The sequence below is a fragment of the Sorex fumeus genome, unplaced genomic scaffold, assembly GCF_029834395.1.
Source record: "Sorex fumeus unplaced genomic scaffold, SorFum_2.1 ptg000061l, whole genome shotgun sequence".
Classification (NCBI taxonomy): domain Eukaryota; kingdom Metazoa; phylum Chordata; class Mammalia; order Eulipotyphla; family Soricidae; genus Sorex; species Sorex fumeus.
Genome location: NW_026606118.1, coordinates 41,312,103 through 41,332,348, shown reverse-complemented (window position 1 = coordinate 41,332,348; position 20,246 = coordinate 41,312,103). Strand labels below are relative to the sequence as shown.

The 20,246-nt window shown below is 44.0% G+C and overlaps 1 protein-coding gene across 5 annotated transcripts in view; it reads left to right on the top strand.

Annotated features, from left to right (window-relative positions):
- The first annotated feature begins 1,846 nt into the window (after positions 1-1,846).
- Positions 1,847-20,246, top strand: part of TPD52L1 (TPD52 like 1) — a 107,907-nt gene continuing 89,507 nt past the window's right edge. For all 5 annotated transcript variants that reach the window (XM_056126073.1, XM_056126071.1, XM_056126076.1 and 2 more), the window contains exon 1: positions 1,847-2,070. In XM_056126073.1, coding sequence (XP_055982048.1) covers positions 2,052-2,070 — 19 coding nt within the window. In that variant the 5' untranslated portion in view covers positions 1,847-2,051. The remainder of the gene's footprint in view (positions 2,071-20,246) is intronic.

The following is a 20,246-nucleotide window of genomic DNA, read 5'->3' as shown; positions in this document are numbered from 1 at the left end:
AACACAGTAACAACAAACACAGTAACAACAAAGTCTCCAATGGAGACGTTGCTGGGCCTGCTCGAGCAAATCGATGAATAACGGGAGGACAGTGGACAGTGGATTTTTTATTAGTGAAACTCCATGTGGTACAGTTGTTGACCTTACAAATTTTTATGCTTGGGTTTCAGTTAAACAATGATCCAGTACCCATCCCTCCACCAGTGCCCATTCCCCACCTCCAATGCTTCCAGCATCCCTCCCAGCCCCCCACCCCCCCCATCCCACCCCACCCCTGTAGCAGGTCATTCCCTTTTGTTCTCTCTCTCCTTTTGGGCGCTGTGGTTTGCAAAAGAGGCATTGAGTGACTATCATGTTCGGTCTATAGTCTATTTTTAGCATGCATCTCTCATCCTGGGAGGGTCCTCCCAACACCCTTTACTTGGTGCTCCCCTCTCTATCTGATCTGCCTTCTCCCCTGGCATGTGCAGCTGGCCTCCAAGCCATGGAGTGAAACTCCTGGTACTTATCTTGGCTATTCTTGGGTGTTAGTCTCCCAATTTGTTACTTCATATTCCCCAGATGAATGCAATCTTTCTATGTCTGTCCCTCTCTTTGTGACTCATTTCGCTTAGCATGATAATTTCCATGTAGTACTACTTGTATGTAAATTTCATGACTTCATCTTTTCTAACAGCTGCATAGTACTCCATCGTGTAGATGTACCAGAGTTTCTTTAACCAGTCATCTGTTCTCGGGCACTGGGATTTTTTCCAGATTTTGGCTATTGTGAATAGTGCAGCAATGAACATAGAAGTGCAAATGTCATTTCGACTGAAGTTTTTTGTCTCACCAGGATATATTCCCAGTAGTGGTATTGCTGGGTCAAATGGGAGCTCAATTTCTAAATTTTTGAGAATCATCCACACTATTTTCCAAAAGGGCTGAACCAGTCAGCATTCCCACCAGCAGTGAAGGAGAGTCCCTTTCTCGCCACATCCACGCCAACACCAGTTGCTTTTGGTCTTTTGGGCGATCACCATTTCTTTTGAGGTGCAGAAGCTTCTCAGTTTAATGTAGTACCACTTGTTTATCTTTGCTTCCACTTGTTTGGTCCACTTTCTTGTGCTTGTAGTTGGTTGTGGTGTGTGTGTGTGTGTGTGTGTGTGTGTGTGTGTGTTGGGGATGGGTGGCCCAGTTAGCCCTGAGGTTTGCACATTCTGGCTGATCTGTTAGTGGTGGGTTGCACTCCTGATCACCCTGCTCCTCCATCATTAGTTGTGACACTCCCAGGTCACAGTGCACACACTTGGTTGACTGCAGGAGATCACAACATTCTGTTGAGGTTCTTGAGTGCCCAGACTACATAGTGTCTGAGACTACTCTTGGTGTATGTGGACTGCACTAGGATAGAATTCATGGCCTCATCTTCAAGACGTTTAACTTATAAATCACCCCAGGTCCCAATAAGTAGTTTTGCTTATTTGTGTTTTGTTTTTTTTGGTCAACCTGGTGGCTTTGTTCTGAGGGATCACCCCTGGCAAACACCCTACTCGGACGCTATCTCTCGTCCTCAAAACAAAGTATTTTTAACCTGAAATCACACATAAAACGATTCACTACTTAGCAATTTACAAAACGTTGCAACCGGAGGTTCAGAGGAACCAAATTCTGCTTCCCCATAGAAGCCAAGACTCGCTACTGTTCTTACCCAGGGCAATTTGCCCTGGTACCACCGACTTCAGAACCCATCTCTGTGGGGCCTGGCTGGCAGCCGCCTGCTTGAGCTGGGGCCCCGAGCCAGGAGTGGGCGCCGATCGCGCTGCCGCCGGCAGGTGGCGCCCAGTGGCGGACTCCTTGGCGACACTTTGGGGCCAGGTGGAAGGGGCGGAGGTATCCAGAAGCGGCCAGTGGTGGCTGTCCGACGGTCCCCCACCCCCTCCACGCAGTGCAAGCCGCACGGGAGCAGGGAGAGGGCGCGAGCGGCGGGGCCTGCTGCATTTCCAGCTCGGGCACTGCTGCGTGCGACTCCGGCGAGGGACCCCACGGCGCTCAGTCGGGAATCGGGCAGCATGGAACCGCAGGCGCGAGGTGAGTGGTGCCCGACCCGCGCGCGCCCGAAGCCGCCTTTCCCCGCAGCACCCAACTTTCCTTTCGGACCGAGCGGAGCCGAGCCGGCTCCGAACGGTCCCGACCTGCCGCCTCTGCGCGCCCGGGGGATCGGTTCCTGCAGCCCCCCAAACTCACGGTTTGCAGAGAAGCAGGAGAGGAGCGGGGAAATCGAGTGACCCCGCTGCAGGGTGGGCGCCCCCGAAACGCGCATCGTCCCTTCCCCCCCCGCCCCCAGGCTAATCGCGGCAGCCGGGAGACCTGTTGTGCAGGGTGCGGGGTGCGGGGTGCGGGCTCCGGGTTTGCGGTCTCGGTGCCCTCCGAGTCGCGGGGAGGGAAGAAGGGAGGGAGGGCGACTGCCCCGGCCCCCGAGCTCTGGCTCACGCCTGCAGCGTCCAGATTCCGGGCCGAGAGGGGGACCCGCCGCTGTGTCCCGCTGGCTGTAGGCTCGAGTGTCGGGCCCAGGCTTGCCGGGGACGCCAGGGGAGCCCGGCGGGCCGCGGGGGGCCCGTGCAGATCGCCACGTGCGTCTGTCCTGGGGGGTCCCCCTGGTCCCGGCGCTGGGCGCTTCCCGAGGGGGCCCGCCCGCGGCTTCAAAGAGCCCAGTCTTCCTGGAGGAGGGACACTCTTGGCTCCAGCACGGGGAATGTCGATGGAATCGTGCAAAAAAATAAATAAATAAAAATAAATTACAAAATACATGGGAATAATTGGAGCTTGGGAAGGAAGCGGGCGGCTGTGGAACCAGAGATACGGGTCTGAAGATCGTCGACTTGGGATTCTTTGGGGAGCACCGCCAGGAAAAGGGAGGGTTGCGGAATTAAGCCTTTTGAGTAGTTATTAACATTTGGTTCCACGCTTTAGGAAATTCGGTGAGGGTTTTTAATATTAAAAGAGGTGGGGGGGGGGGAAGACGGAAAGAGAGAGAAGAAAAAGAGAAAGAACGAAGGGAAGGAAGAAGAGAGAAAGAACGAAGAGAGAGAGAGGAAAGAGGTCCTTGAGCCTGTGCACTCGCCCTCTAGGGGCAGAAACGTCCTGCCTGAGTGGCTCGAGCGGCTCTGGGGGGGGGGGGGGGGGGGGTGAGCGAGCGGGCCTGGAGCCCAACAGGTGCCCGGCTTTGCCCGGGACCGCGCCGAGCATCCCGACCCTCCCTTGCTTCCAACAGCCAAGATTTTCCTGCTGGTTGGGGCGCCGCTTCCTTCCCCCCCCCCCCCCCCCCCACATATCCTCACCCCTTTCCGCATTCTCTAAGAAAAGAGAATTTCTCCAAGACAGAGGAGGGGCAGAGAGGATGGAGGCGTTGGCTCCCAAACTGTAGCGGGGAGCGCACGACGAACTTTGCCCACCCGACTCACAGATGAGAAGTATTTGGAGATTCTTCCACAATCCGGCAGATCGCAGCTCAATGGGTCTGTCACTCTGCGCCCTGGGATTGGGTGTTTTTGGAAGCTTGCCCGCGTGGTTGTGTTACTCAGGAAGGCTGGAGAGAAAACTAGAGCAGAGAGGGAATGTTCCTGCACATTCTGATTCGGAACTGCTGCTATCTTGGGTCTGCTTTACTGGGTGAGATTTACTCGACACGTATACCAAGGCGTTCCTTTGCCAAGCACAGTGCTGGGAGGAATAAACACGGACTTGATTTCTGCATCAGGAACTTTTAGGAGAGGGAGAGGCATTCATGTGATGAGTTATTTGATCAGCTTGAAAGAGCAGGCATGTCAATAAGGTGAAAGAAAGTCCCGGAGGGCTGTCACCTGAGAAAAACTTTAGGTGGAGTAGGCTCGGGTCAACATAATGAAAGTGATTTGCTGGATACCTTTGTTCTTTGTGCTTCAGTTGTGCTGACTCCCACAGCGCTGCTACTGGTAGCTATTGGTTCCCTTCCACCAAGGGGAGCAAAGACTACTTCATAAATGGAAGATTCATCTGAAGTTCCCACCTCTTCCCCTTGCTGCGTTTGCCACACTTCTGAAATCTTGGGGCAGGCATGACCAGAGAGTGTGACACACACTGGATACGGGACAAATGACATCATCCTAGGGAGACAGCTTAGGGAGACGGTCAGTTAAGAGGCAAGAGGGGCTTGTAGGAAAGCTTAAGAGAAATCAAGATAGCCCAGATTGGGTATGGAAGAGGACAGTGCCAAGGGTGACCCTAAATTTATACTTTTAATAGATGAGTATTTGCTTCTTAAACCTTCATTTCTTCATCACCTGCACCCCCATGTTTTCTGATGGATAAAACTTGTCACAAAATATTATAGTTTATACAGTTTATATTAAGGGAGAACCACCCCCCCCCACACACACACTTGGCTAAATGAATGAACTCTTATCTAAGAGAGTCTTGTGGCTTTCTAAGTGCAAGTTTCTACCATTAGCATTATGGTAGAATTACAGAGTAGTAATGGTTTGCTTGCTTTTCTGCTTCTTAACCTAGATATAATGAAGATGAGTGAGATTAAGTGCATGGTGATTAATAAACTTGTGCTTTGGGTGATGAGCCAAGTGTTAGTAGGCTTGCGCTGTACACAGAGTTTAGTCAATACAGCAGTGAGTCTTAGAAACTTCTACAAATATGTCCTCTGATACTATCAAAGACTAGATTGCTTCCAACAAAACAAGTTGTTCTGGGAAACTGGTAACTGGAAAAAGCAGACTTTGGGTCATAGGCAAATCCTTTAAATGAGAAGGGGTTGGGAAAGAGGATGGAGGAAGTCTACCATAGTTTCAGGCTTTCCACCAGTTCACTATAGCACAGCGGTAGGGCGTTTGCCTTGCACGCAGCCAACATGGCCGACCCGAGTTCAATTCCTCCGCCCCTCTCGGAGAGCCCAGCAAGCTACCCAGAGTATCTCGTCCGCACGGCAGAGCCTGGCAAGCTCCCCGTGACGTATTCGATATGCCAGACACAGTAACAACAAAGTCTCCAATGGAGACGTTACTGGGCCCGCTCGAGCAAATCAATGATCTTACTTTACTTTACTTTACTTTTATTTATTTATTTATTTATTTATTTTTCTTTGTTTTATAAAACAATTATTTTAGTTTTATAAAGTAGTTCACAATAGTTGATTACGTTTAATATTCGAACATCAATCCCCCCACCATCCCCGCCGACATATTTTGGGTGTTTCCATCCCAAACCCGATCCCTTCCCTAAAGCAGAACCAAAGTAATTTATTTTGTATTGTTTGTTATGAATAAACTGCTGATAAATGATCCAAAAATGTTTCCTGAGAGGAAAATGTGTGAAGATTGTTTTATTTCACCCAGGGGCTATTAAGCCCATCTGTAAGAGATTACTATCATGTTGTTAAAAGTTGAGCCTTGTGTGCTTTTATATATACATACATATATGTATGGTTGAGTATATATATGTATACATATATATATGTACAAATTTATTTCCCCCTAAGATTCGTTGCCTTCTACTTTAAACCTCATCGAATGTGGTGCACTGCTCTTGGGATATGGGTGGTGTGAGGTGTGAGATGTCCAGGAATAGATTCCCTCATGATGAGGCTTGACCCGAGTGTGTGGAGAGTGGCCATAAGTGTGGCAGCGGTTGAGTTCTGGAGATTTTCAGCTGCTGAGGCTGGCTCTGTTGGGATAGGGAGGGGCCTCACCCACCCCACTCTGGGTTGCCCAAATGAAACAGCCTGATGCAGGGTCCAGCGGCATGGCTATGTTGTGTTGTTTTATGCTTTCTTCCAAGAGACTTTTAATGAGTCTCTGGATCATGGCCATTGATGAGATTTTCTGGCACCAGCGAGAGATGGCATGTGGGCATTACTGCCATGTTGCCAGAAACAGCGGGAGATGGGGGGAGGTCACCCACTCCCAGTTCTGTCAAACCCAGAGTTTTCAGTCACGAGTCCTGCATACCTGCATTTGCTGCGGATTCCCTCAGGGTGAGGCTCTGCCTCAGCATGTGGAGACTGGCAGTGAGCAGGGTGGTGGTTGAGTTCTGGAGGTTTTTGGCTATCAGGGCTGTCTCCATTGGGGCGGGGAAGGAAACTCATCCACCCCCTCTGGGTTGGGGTTGCCTCGAATGAAACAGCCTGATGCAGGGTCTGGAAGCATGGCTATAATGTGTTCAAAATTTTTCTTTTGATATAACTGACATAGCAGAGAGGAAATTTGGTTTTAAAAGGCATCATTTCCCTGAAACATTTGGCCTGCCTGCCTTTCTTTCTTTCTTTCTTTCTTTCTTTCTTTCTTTCTTTCTTTCTTTCCTTCTTTCTTTCCTTCTTTCTTTCTTTCCTCCTTCCTTCCTCCTTCCTTCCTTCCTTCCTTCCTTCCTTCCTTCCTTCCTTCCTTCCTTTCTCTCTCTCTCTCTCTTTCTTTCTTTCTTTCCTTCTTTCTTTCTTTCCTCCTTCCTTCCTCCCTCCCTTCCTTCCTTCCTTCCTTCCTTCCTTCCTTCCTTCCTTTCTTTCTTTCTTTCTTTCTTTCCTTCTTTCTTTCTTTCCTCCTTCCTTCCTCCTTCCTTCCTTCCTTCCTTCCTTCCTTCCTTCCTTCCTTCCTTCCTTTCTTTCTTTCTTTCCTCCTTCCTTCCTTCCTTCCTTCCTTCCTTCCTTCCTTCCTTCCTCCTTCCTTCCTTCTTTCTTTCTTCCTTCCTTCCTTTTTTTTCTTTTTGGTCACACTCAGTGATATTCAGGGGTTACTCCTGGTGATTCTTGAGGGACCATATGGAATGCTGCGGATTGAACCACGATCGGCCACATGCAAGGAAAATGCCCTACCCAACATTTGGCATTTCTTTAAATTAAAAGTTTTTTTGTCTTTTCATTTTATTGTTTTGGGGTCATCGTTGGTCTTGGTCAGGGATTATGCCTGGTTCTGCACTTAGAAATCACTTCTGAGAGGCTCTAGCAACCACATGGAATGCTGGGGATCAAATCTGGGTTGACTACATGTAATACAAGTGCCTTAGTCACTGTACTATCACTCTGATTCATTTCCTCATCTTTTAAAGCTACCTTTTAATGTTTGATTATTCTGGGAAATCACATTTTAAAAAAATCTTTGTCAGTTTCTTTATGGTTAAAAGAAAAAAATTCTCTCACGTAATTTTATATATTTATATAAGTAACTATATTCATTTCCCTTGCTACAACAAATCACTACAAAGTTGGTGGTTTAACATAATAAACATTCATTCTCCTCAGTTCTAAAGTCTCAAAATCTAAAATTGCTCCCATGAGGCCATAATTAAGAAATGGGGAAGGCTTCATTCCCTGTGGAGGCTCAAAGAAAGATTATTCATTGACCCTTCCAGCTCTGGTGGATGCTGGCCTTCTGTGACTACTACCCCAATCTCTGCCTCTCACTTCCCTTTGCTTCTTTTCCCTCAGTCACATACTCCTGTGTCACGATACTTCTAGTGACTTTATTTGAAGAGACCTAGATAATCCCAGAAAATTCTTTTGAGAGTCCTAATTTTATTATACTGCAGAGACCCTTTTCTTGGTGACATACACAGGTTCCAGGGGTAGGACCCCATTTCTTTGGGGGTCATTTCTCAGCCTGCTGCAGTTAACATTTTTTCATTTCAGGCTATTCAAGGGAATCTCAGAAGTCCTAAATGTCAAATGAAACCTACCAATTTGCAAATTCCATTGAAGTGAAAATCTGTGTATCTTACATTACACTTTGCTAATAGCATTTTTTTTCCCCAGGAAGAGCTTAAGATAGTTTATCAGGTCGATAAAACTCAGCAAGATAAACAAAATTAGGGATGAACAATAAAGAAAGGGATGAAAACTGTGGAAAAATGAATGAAATCATAGTTTTTTAGCATTTATTGTTTGGAAAATAGTTTTGTAAGCAAAGTTTTTTTTTTATAACAAAAGTGAAAAGACCCCTATTTCTGAGGTCATATAGCAACAAGTTTAGTCTCTCGTATTGTAGAAATCAGATAACCAAGAAAAAATTGTTTTTTACACATTTTAGGTACTACAATCAAAATGTCAAACCACTTAGTCTACGTTTATAAGATCACTAGTATTCTCTGGGCTGGAGAGATAGCACAGCAGGTAGGGTGTTTGCCTTGCATGCAGCCGACATGGCTGACCCAAGTTTGATTCTCCACCCCTCTTGGAGAGCCCGGCAAGCTAACAAAAGTATCTCGCTTGCACGGCAAAGCCTTGCAAGCTCCCCGTGATGTATTCGATATGCCAAACACAGTAACAACAAGTCTCACAATGGAGACGTTACTGGGTCTGCTCGAGCAAATCGATGAACAACGAGAGGATAGTGCTACAGTGCTAGTATTCTCGGTGTCTTCAAAACTACCTCCTATCTTTTTATTTTCCCTCACGTAAGTTTTAAAGTGGATAGTGATACACATATTAAATGAATGCAATTGATTTTAGCAACTTGTACGCTCTTGTAAGTATAACTCATATACAATTTAATCATGCAAGTGATAGGTGTCATAGTATATTGAAACCTATTTTGAATCGCCTTCCCAGGCAGACACCTTCTTTTCTTTTCTTCCTTCCTTCTTTTCTTCTTTTCTTTCTTCTTTTCTTCTTTTTTTCCTCCTTCCTCCCCTTCCTTCCTTCCTCCCTCCCTCCATCTCTCCCTCCCTCCCTCCTTCCTTCCCTCCCTCCCTCCCTCCCTCCCTCCCTCCCTCCCTTCCTTCCTTCCTTCCTTCCTTCCTTCCTTCCTTCCTTCCTTCCTTTAAATTTTTGGGCCACATCAGACTGTACTCAAAGTTTTACTTCTGGCTTTTTACTCCGAGATTACTCCTGGCAGACTCAGGAGACCTTACGAGGGCTGATCTTTTTTTGATCTTTTTTTATTTTTTTCAAATTTTCATTTATTGAATCACTGTGAGAACAGTCATAAAACCTTTCAGTTTAAGTCTTGGTTGGCCGTATAATGATCAAACACCCATCCCTTCACCAGTGCACATTTTCCACCACCAAGAACCCCAGTATACCCCCACCCTCCCAATCCTCCCCCTGCCTGTGTGGCAGATTTCCACTTTATTCTCTCTCTACATTGATCACATTCAATATTATGACAAAAGACCCGCCATTATTATTTGGAATTTTCCCCAACATTTAGACCTGCCAAAAAGACATCATTACATAATTTCCTTTCTATTGCTGATTATGAAGAGCATATGATGTTTCTTGGCTGCTATTGTGGCCACATGATTTTGACTTTCATATATTTTAGTAATAAGTCTAGAGGGATTACTGCCAAAAGCCGCAGGGTTCTGAGATTGGTTTGTGTGCCTCTGGGATCATGGTCATTCAGGAGTCGGAGGAGGCATTCGTGGGTGTCAACTTGGTGCCTTGTCAGGGCAGGGAGCACGGTTGGTTCCACCCCCATCCCATGAGGCTCCACGTGCCTTGTCACTGCAGTCTTATACCTGGCTGTCTGTTAGGCTCTGAAAGAGTGTAGCCACCATGCCACCACTGCCAAAGGGAAATGTTGGAGGGACAAACACCCTTCCCCTCCTGTGGCAGCATAGTGCTGTAATTTAATGCACAGTCCAGATGCATTTTGGTTGGGTATTATTGCTCAAATTTTCCCACCACCATTCAAACCTGCCTTCCAAGGACAGGCGCTAGATCATTTTCTTTCCATTGCTCACTTTGCATCTCAGGAAAGATTGGTTCAGAAGAATAGTCCTGGTGCCCCCATACCAGAGCCATGCTTGTAGAAGGTCATGGTCACCAAGATTCCATCTGGAGAAGGTGGGGAGACTGCACCTACCCCATCTAGGACCTCCCGGTGATAGCAGCTCGGTTTGGGGCCTGGAGAATTCTTTAGGTGTTGTAGTGCCGCTGACCAGGTTTCTTCACTGCTGTGTGCGGCAAGATGGCGCCGGGGGCGGGTTGAGGGCGTGACTTCCGGGGTCAGGGGCTGACTGAGAGCCAGGATGGAACTGCGCAGCCAGCGCCCCCCATGCTGTTTGGAAGAATAGTCCTGGTGCCCACATACTGGAGCCATGCTTGTAGAAGCTCATGGTCACTGGGATTCCATCTGGAGAAGGTGGGGAGACTGCACCTACCCCATATGGGACTTCTCGGTGATATTGGCTTGGTATTGGGCCCAGAGAATTCTCCAGGTGTTGTAGTGGTGCCGATGATCTTACCTGGGTTGGCTATATGCAAGGCAAGTGCCTTATTTGCTGTATTATCACTTTGGCCCAACACCTTATTTCCTTTTATGAAAAATCTGACAAGTTGCTTCAAAAAACTTAAAATCAAGTAAATTCATTTTTGTTGCCCATGATAAATTTCAGCACTTAATTAGTAACATAAAAAAATTAGTACTTGAACAAATATTAATTTGTAAAATAAATATTTCAAAAAACACTTATTGATTACTGTAAAAGTAACAAATATTTGTTGAGAGGCTGGAGAGATTGTGATTAAAATGAAAGAATCAAAGCATCTGCATGGATTTTAATCTTGAAATTGTCTTTTTCATTCATATGATCTGCAAAAGTTACTTGCTTTCTCAGGCCTTGGTTTTTCCCTATATGAAGTGAGAATAATAATAGCACCAATATCATAGGGTTGGAATCATAATTTGCAAATGCCAATGTGCTTAAAACATTTGGTAAGTGACATATAATTGGCCTTTACTTTTAGTAGCATGGACCAGTACATTTATTATCTTGTTGATTCCTAATAATAACCCCATGAGATAGATACCATTACTTTTAATTCATTGAATACATATTTTTATAGGAAAAGTAAAGTCAGAAAATTTAAGTATGGGACCGGAACAATATGTAGCCTCCACCTGGTTCGATCCCCATCATCCCATATTGCTCCTCAAGCACCGCTGGGATGATTCCTGAGTGCAGACCCAGGTGTAAACCCTGAGCACTGCCAGGTGTGGCCGAAAAAACAAACAAAAAATTAAGTGTAGAAGACAGAATTCAACACCAGGTCCTTCTGAATTCTAAATGTCAACACACTACTATATCTCACTCTTTTTCAATGCGTATGAGGCTATCAATGATGATGGGAAGCAAGGATGAATTGGATATGGGTCATCTTTCCCGAGTAAGCCATAAATTTATCCCCATGGGTAATGCCACATAGAATCAAGAGGTGGCACTTTTTTTTTTTTTTAAATCTCATTGGCATTTTTTAGAGAGCTAGAGTTCTGTTTAGAAGCAATTCAGATTGACTAATAAGAATATTTCAGTGAGTATTTTATTTCCAGATACCATGCTATGTACATAAAGATTATTATTTAATATATGCAAACAAGTCACAGAAGATAACTTATTTTCAGTGTTACTTATTTACAGTGAAGGACACTAACTGATAGAGTAGTTATACAGTTTTCTCCAACTTAGTTCAGACACGTTCAAGCCTGAATGTGGAATCTTAGAGTATGACTCTATACTTTGGAATTTTAATTACTATTCCACACCATCTCCTTAAGTTGGTATACATAAGCAGTAGATGTACAATATTAAAACATTTTTGCTTTATGTTTTATATAGTTAAGGCCATTTTTAAAAGAGAGAAGGCAGAATTAATTGCATTTTCCTGTGTATGGGTAGAACATATGTTTGTGACTAGAACCTAGACCTTTTTCAGTGAAGAGAAAAAAGCCCCAAAATAAGGCAAGGAGGGTAGACAGAGTGTTGGAAGAATTAAGTTTAGTTCTCTTTTTGAGATGAATCCTATTAAAGTCACACAATGTGATTCTTAGAAATAGTAAATAGTGGGGCTGGAGCGATAGCACCGCGGGGAGAGCATTTGCCTTTTGCATGTGGCCAACTCGAGTTCGATTCCTAGCATCCTATATGATCCCCCAAGCACTGCCAGGAGTAATTCCTGAGTGCAGAGCCAGGAGTAACCTCTGAGCATCGCTGGGTGTGACCCAAAAAGAAAAAAAAAGAAGCAGTAAATAATTTTATCACGGTCTTCAAGGAAAGACTGGTTCAAATGTGAAATGACTCAAATAGGCTATTTTATTTGGTGTTCATTTCTATCCAGCAACCTCAGGAATTGGAAGTAAATAAAAGGCACAGGGTCTCCATACTTGTTTCCAGAAGGTGGGGGTCTGTGCTCTTTGAATGCTGATTGAAAGGACTCAGTGAGTCTCCCCCAAAAGATATTTTAAAAAAATCTCATGAGTATAAGTAATCACTTGTTTATATGAATATTTATTTAACTACTTCCAAACAGAGTAGCACAGTATCTTTTAAGAAGTTAGCTAGTGGAAGAAATGAGTAGAAAAGGGATATGCTTTAAACTATTGTAGCTCTCTCTGCTTTAAGGTTTTATAGTCAACTTGGCCTACTCTCCAGGTATACAGACATTGAGAACTACTGTGGTTCAGAAATGCGTCCCATGATACTTCAAAGACACATTTTTTTTTCAGTTGTTGGGGGGTAGGGTGGTGCAGTTTCTATGCAACAATTGAAAAAAAATAATGAACTTCATCTATCAACTTTGATAGAACTCAAAAGCAAAATTGAGGGGATAATAAGTAAGGTGAAGAATGATACACATATAATATGTTGTATGACACGTGCGTTAAATCATCAAAAAGGATAAATCATTGTCTTGGGAAGTGACATAGAGAAAGGAGCTAGACAAGTACTGTTGCTAAGGTGACTTTAAAAGTATCTATAGTATTGGGTTCTTTTTTACGAAGATGACAAAAAATACATAGGAAAATGCTAAATGTTTTAAACTCTGCATAGTAGGAATAAAAATAGGAATGTCTATTGAATTATTTTTATACTGTTTTTAATTTTCAAAATTATAATCAAACTATTAACCCTTTGATTATTTATTTTAAAACTAAGAGTGCTTTAAAATGACTCAGAAACTCTGTGATCAGAGACTGGCCCTAAATCATACGCCCACCCCCGACCCTCTTCTGGGGTGCTCTCTACCTTTGCTTCTGTTCCATGGTACCTCTCCTTCTCCACTTACCGGAATCACCAATTCCCATACTTCATGTATGAGAATTCCTTTATCTTGCTTGTCTTCTGAGAGGATCATATCAGCTGACAGTGTTCTTTGGCTGTTGCTGTTTTGTTTTTTGTTTATTTATTTCATTTTTTGCTTTTGGGGGGTCACACCCAGCAATGCTCAGGGGTTACTCCTGACTCTGCACTCAGGAATTACTTGTGGAGGTACTTGGGGGACCAAATGGGATGCCAGGGATTGAACCCAGGTCGGCTGCGTGCATGGCAAATGCCCTAACCGCTGTACTATTGCTTTGGCCCTGGCTGTTAGTGTTTTATGCTTTTGATTTTCATTAGACAACTAATAAAAGAAAGAGAAGTCAACCCTGACATTTAACAACCCCTCGCCCACCTCTGCCTCACCACTACTACAATACTCTCACCACTACATTAACCTTACTGATAACCTTAGCTCTATTGTCAGAGTTCACACTTTTATGACCATTATTTTGGTTTGCTTATTTACTTTGGTATACTTCTCTCCACAGAGAGGTGAGATCATCTCATATTTGTCTTTCTTCTGACTTTAATCCCTTCAAGTTCCTTCCACTTGCTGAAAATGTAGCCGCCCTTTAAGTTTGCTAATGCGGTGAAGAACACAGAAAAGATAACCCCAAACAAGTCTGTCATTCTACTTTTCAATGACTATTTAAGAAATGAAGTGTAATTTATTTAAAAGATATGCATTCAATTAAGAACCTTCGTTAATGCACCAGGGAAGCAGCAGAACATTTTAATGAATTTGAATTGGCTGAAAGGAAGCATTGGGTCCTCAAGGAAATATGAATTTTAAATAGCTTCTCAGTGTGAGTCGTTTATAAAGTGTTGCATTTTGATGTAGAGGAAGTGAAATTCCCAGAATAAAACCATAATCTCTAAGAATAGCCCTTCATCATCAATTTATCACTTCTTTCTCAAAAGACAAAGATCTCACATTTTGCTCTGTGTTCTGTAGCCGTATTATGTAGTATACAGTGATGTGAGTGTATATGTTAAGTCATGTTCCCAAGCTTAGCTATGAATGTCTATACTTTATTTCGCTGGCATATGTCTAAAGTAAGGATGTAATCTTCAAGCCCCTTGATATTGTAAAACTTTTCTAATAATTAAAATTTTCCGTTAGGGACCCTGAAAAAAGTCTCACGCTAACAGCACCTGCCTTGTAAAGTTGAGGCATGAATTTGAGCCCCATATGAGCTGAATAAGGTTCTAGTGGTCTGCTCTGTCTGACCCCCAATCTCGAAGGAGGCTGTATGATTTCCAGTGAGTGTGCATGTGAACACCACAGGGAATCAGCAAGTACCAAAATGCAGTGTGTGAGCTCTGCAATGAGAATAAGGTGCCCCCAGCTTGCACTAAGTTTCAGTGTGTGCGCACCTCACCCAGTGTGTAAGCACCTCATCCAGATGTGTCACTCTTGAGCACTGCAAACCAAGAGGTGGGGGAGAGGGCACCACAAGAAAAGAGTGGGAGTGTCATATCCACTAGAGGGAGCATCGCCCTCAGGAACAGGAGCACCACCACCACCAAGGGTGGGAGCACCACAAGCAAGAAGGGAAGGTCACACTCCAGCAAGTTCATCCTCTAAAACAACAGCTTGCAAACACAGCAGTAAAAGGAAAGAAACAGGAAAGCTTAAAAAAAAAATCTTGCCAGTCAAGGAATACCTTCTCAGGGATCTAGCAATGAACTTAATTTATTCAAAAGATAAATAACAACTTGGAATGGGTGTAGTAGGAGAGAATTCTTTCAAATCTCCCAACTTTTGAGTCTCATGATATAAGACTTTTTTTTTTTTGCATAAGTTTTCCTCCCTGCACAAGTCCTTCTTAGATTTTTGTATGTTCTAATTCCGTCTCCAAGGCTGATAATAAATAAATATTTTGGTTTAATTTAATGGAAGCTGGTAGATGTGGTGGAACTGTAATGTTCCCAACTTCTAGCTTTGACTTTGGCTTTCATTTGATCTGAGGAAGGAGAAAATTAGGTCACACTTTTTGTTTTGTTTTAGGGCCACACCCAGCAGTGCTCAGGGTGTACTCCTGGCTCTGTTCAGGGATCACGCCTGGTGAACTTGGGGGACTGTATGGGGTGCCAGGGATCAAACTGTGATCAGCCATGTGCAACACAAGCATGCAACTTGCTGTACTATCTCACGATCACGACCATCCTGTTATTCGTTGATTGCCTCGAGCAGGCCCTAGTAACGTCTCCTTCGTCCTAGCCCTGAGATTTATAAAAAAGTGCCATATTCAAGGCTCTTTCAGAGTTAGGAGAATGAGACCCATCATTGTTACTGGTATTTGGAATATTGGGTAAACCATGGGGAGTTTGCCAGACTCTGCCGTGTGGGCAGTTACATTCGGTAGCCTGCCATTTTGTCCAAAGTAAGAATGAGATAATAAGATGTCGCGGCCGCGCGCTTCCGGGAGCTGTGTTTTATAGTCTCTGGGTCTTGGCCGTTGTTGGGATTACATGGCGCCAGGGGGCCAGTTGGTGGGTGTGACCCCTGCCTACTGGAAGATGGAGGATCTGGGTGGAGGATGCTCAGCCCCGATCCGAGCGGGCTTAGAGATCTCAGTCCCGGGACCTGCATGCCTCTGTTCCTCTGCCAGTACCTTCATGAGTGTGGAGAGTGGTCTCAGCATGGTGGTGGCTGGTTCTGGAGGTCTTTGGCTGCTGGAGCCCTGGTCGGGGCAGGGAGGGAAACTCAACCCGCTCCCCTGGGCCCCGGCGAGGACAGCCAGGCGCTGTCTATCTCGCCTGCCTCAAATTGGATCTCTTTTTTAAAAATCAACTCAGTGGTCTGTTCTCAGAGCACTCATCTTAGATAACCTCCCACCTCTCCTCATGGTTCACCTCCTTGAAGAATTCTGGTCTCTTGGTTTCCAACATATCAAATTCCCTTTCTTTTCCTCTTCCCTCAGTATCTTTGCTTTTGTTGGGGCACTGAGGAAAACCTCCCACTCCTCCAGGTTCTTTTTAAGATGAATGCATGGTCAAAGCAGCACAGACAGGTCAGTAAAAATAAAAAAATTTCGACATATATGACAAAGATAGAGTTTCAATCAGGAAGGAAAAGGATATAAATCCTGAACTGATGGATCAGGGGTACCCAGGGCAGAGGAGACCTCACATCACACATTTGTGGTGATTTCATTTTTTTAAGAAGAGAATTTCTGGGGTCAGAGTGATTGTATAGTGCGTAGGGCATTTGCTTTCCATGTAGCTAACCTGGGTTAGATCCCTGGTGTTCCATAGAGTCCCTTAAGCACAGCCAGGAGTAATTTCTGAGTACAGGAGCCAGAAGTAACCACTGAGCATTGCTGGATGTGGTCCCAAAGCCAATAAAAAGAAGAAAAGATTTCTGTATAGAAAGACAATAGCCACTGATGAAACTACACCTAGATGACATGCCCAGAATGCTTGTTTCCTAGGTCATAAAAAGGTAAATTGCGAATTATGAAAAGTGTAAAAGTTTTTCCTCATCTTCTAGACCATTTATTGCTCTTAGCTCAAAATTATTTGCTTCTTTAAGAAATGGTAACAGCTTTGGGGGGGCGGAGGGATATTATCCATGGTGGTGGAAAATGGGCACTGGTGGAGGGATGGGTATTTGATCATTGTATAACCGAAACCCAAGCACAAAAATTTGTAAATCTACAACTGTACCTCATAGTGTTTCACTAATAAAAAAAAAGAGGAAAAAATAATTAAAAAAAAAAAGGAAATGGTAACAGATTTCTCGAGGCCCACATTTTCTCTTAACCCTTTTTCCCCTTTCCCTTTGTTAGGGGAGTGCTGGGGCGAGGGTTACACCTGATCTCAAAGGCTAATCCTGGTTCTGTGTTCTGGGTTCACTCCTGGGACCCTGTGCAGTGCCAGAGATCAAACCAGAGTTGGCCTCCTGCACTTAAGCCATGTACTATCTCTCTGGACTCTTTTGTTAATTTTAGTCCCGATACCAATGTGATACTGAATGCAGAAAAAATGTCTATTCTGGATATATAAGAAGGGATGTCTGATCCTTTCAGGGCACATGATCCCATGCTTTCTATCTTAATTAATTCTCTTGGTAAGCTCCTCATGACTCATGGTTTTAAATTTTACTCATACATGAATTACTCCCAGATTTATTTCCCCAGACTGGAGCTGGCTCCTCAGTCCAGACAGCTTCCTTTATGTCTGCTTCATGAAGGTGAAGGGCTAACAGTGAACCTGTGGTTTCCTTCCTCCAGAATATTCCTCATTCTCCCCACTTTAGCCCCCTTTCAGTGAATGGCAACCCCATTCAAAGGCAGAAACTCTGGAAAGCTAATGCCAAGAAAAGACATGTATCTGTTCTTTAAAAAAGAAGGAATCTAGGTAATTAAATTTTTAAGATTTTCAGTTACCTAAAAGATACTGGTCTCTAGAAATCTTCACGTCTTAAAAAATAATTATCCATAGCTTTGAGAGATACCTATGTAGGAGAAAATGTAAGAATCAAAGGTTACTTGAAACTTTATTATAAAGGATGGCTCTGTAGATACCAATCCAGTATTTCATCATTTCATGCAGTTTGCTGCCCCTACAATGACCAGGGGTTGCATGCATTTGGTTGTGGTGCTCACATTGTGTGTGGGTTGGGATGTGGGGGAGGAGAGCGAGCATGGTGCTTACACAGTTGATCTATCACCAGGATTGCAGGGTTCATGTGGGTCGATGCCTAGGGTCAAACTCTCAATCTTATGCCTACAAGGCAGGCATCCTGCCTTGATCCACATCCTCAGACCCCTTTCATGCTTCTTCCAGCAACTCATGAACATGACAGGCATGTTTACTTTTCTTTTCTTTTCTTTTTTGGACATAGGTTCCTTCCTTCACAGCAAATCCATTAATGATTCCTGGCTCAGTTGAAGAGGTGATCCCAATAGAGCAGAGTACAGTGATGTACACTCACTGGGTTAGATTGTCCATTTGTGTGTGTAAAGCTTCTTTTAGTGCTTGGGCTGATGAGAACCCAGTGATTTTGAACTTCTGATCATTAGACCTTACCTAATCCCTTTCCCTCGGTTTCACACAGGGCCTGTGTGTTGCTTCTAACAAATAGATTCTATTAGTCAGATGGAATGTTATTCCCTTGACTGCGTTATTTCAGCAAGACTCAGCTCGTAATAGAGCCAAGACTCTATGTGGGTTGATAGAGGAGGCAAATATATTAGCAAAATCCTTAGGACAAAGAATCTTGGACAGTTTCTGGAGATGGACATTTGCTAGGACCCAAGTAAGTCTCCTTTGACACTTTCTAAAAACAGGTACATTTGCTAGGATCTGACTGAATATCTGCAAGCAACCTGAGTGTGCTCAGGAGTAGATTTTTCTCTGTAGATGGGTATTTATCAGTCCTTTTCAGATTGTTTCCCCCATCTGACTTGCTTTCTTCTTGTGACACCCCAATTATATTGGTGGGCCCCTTAGTCTCATGCTGTGTCCTACCCCCATTTGTGCAAATTTCACCTCTGTCCCCTTGGAATATTCTGGGGGCCTGAAGGGGGTGTCATATACCCCCAGGTTGAAAATTGCTGCCAGAGATGAGAATGCAGCTGGACTGACACCCGCATGTAGCTTTCCAAGCTCTGGAAGAGGAGCCAGGCAAGCCAAATCCAGATTTCTGAACCCACAGAAACTCTGGGACCCTCGGTATGTGTTGATTTAAGCAGATGGCTTGGTTCTGGTCTGTGATATAGCAGTTGTCCCCTGGTACTGGGCAGGGGTCTGTGAGGAGAAGAAGCATCCGCTGTGTGCATTGCAGGGTTTTTGCCTTGAGTCTTTGCCTTGCCACCCCAAGGACACTTCCTGTGTTTTTTTCCCTGCCTCTTGTCTTTTATTTTAGCAGCAATCCCCCTCTCACATGCTCACTACATACCTATTTTGCCTAATTAATTTTGTTCATGTGACTCTTGGTATCCATTTTGTTCATAAGATACACAAGGATAAGATATTTTACTGTGCTGGTCACTGCTTAATCTCTACCACCTAGAAGAGAGGTTGGCACAAGGAAGGGACTCAATCAGCAGCTATAAGATGAGTGAGGTAAGATACAGCCTCCTCTGGTTCCTTGGTGATGCTCCGTTGAAGTCAACAGGCTCTTCCTACTTTCTTAGCTCAGTGTCAGATCATGGTTTTAAAGGGCAAAGGTAAATGTAAAGGAAATAATTGAACCAGGTAATAAAATATGTGAACAAAATTGTTTTCTCTCCTCCTGTGATAAAGAACAAATTGACCCTGGGTTTGTCTTTGTTCGTTTTGGAGCAACACTCAATGGTGTTTAGGGTTTACTCATGGCTTGGTGCTTGGGAGATCCTGTGATGTTTGAGCACAGGGTTTCTACATGCAAAGCATGTGTTCCTGCTCTGTGAGACATCTATCTTTCTGGCCCCTTGGTTGTTTTTTTTTATGAGGTCAGAAGAAGGGTGTATTGCCATGCATGTAACTTTTCCTTTTAGCATCTCTCTCTTATTCTGGGGAGGTTGGCTGCTAAGTTTGTTGATGCAAACACATGCCTAATAGAGGAATCAGTAAAGGAAGAAAACAGAAATGTCAAACTTCCTCGTTAGTATGTGTGCTGTTGTGTCCCCCTCTCTTTCCGAAATTACTAGGGTGTGCAAACTCAGTTATTTGAACCAAAGGACTTTCCATATTGGATTAGGCCCATGACCCAAGGGATGTTCTACAGAGGGCTCATAAATCTCAATTTTCCTCTGAGAAGTTGGTTGTTCTTTGTTTCTGTCATTCATGTCCTGATGAAACTCTTTTTTTTCAATTTTTGTATTTTATAAAGTAGTTCATAATATTTGGTTACAATAAATATTCAAACACCAATCCCACCACCATTACACCTTCCCTCCACCATATTTTGGATGTTTCCATCCCAAACCCCAATCCCTGCCCCAAAGCAGAACCAAAACAATATATTTTGTATTGTTTGTTATGCAAATCTGCTGAGAATGCTAGAAAAAAGTATCCTTAGAGGAGAGAGTGTAAGGATTGCTGTATTTCACCCAGGGGCCATTAAACCCTTCTATAAGAGATCACTAACATGTTGTTAAAGGTTGAGTTTTGTGTGTTTTTTATAAACATATCTGTAAAAAAATGTATATTCCCCTCTAAGATTGGTAGCCTCTTACTTTGAACTCTGTCAAATGTGG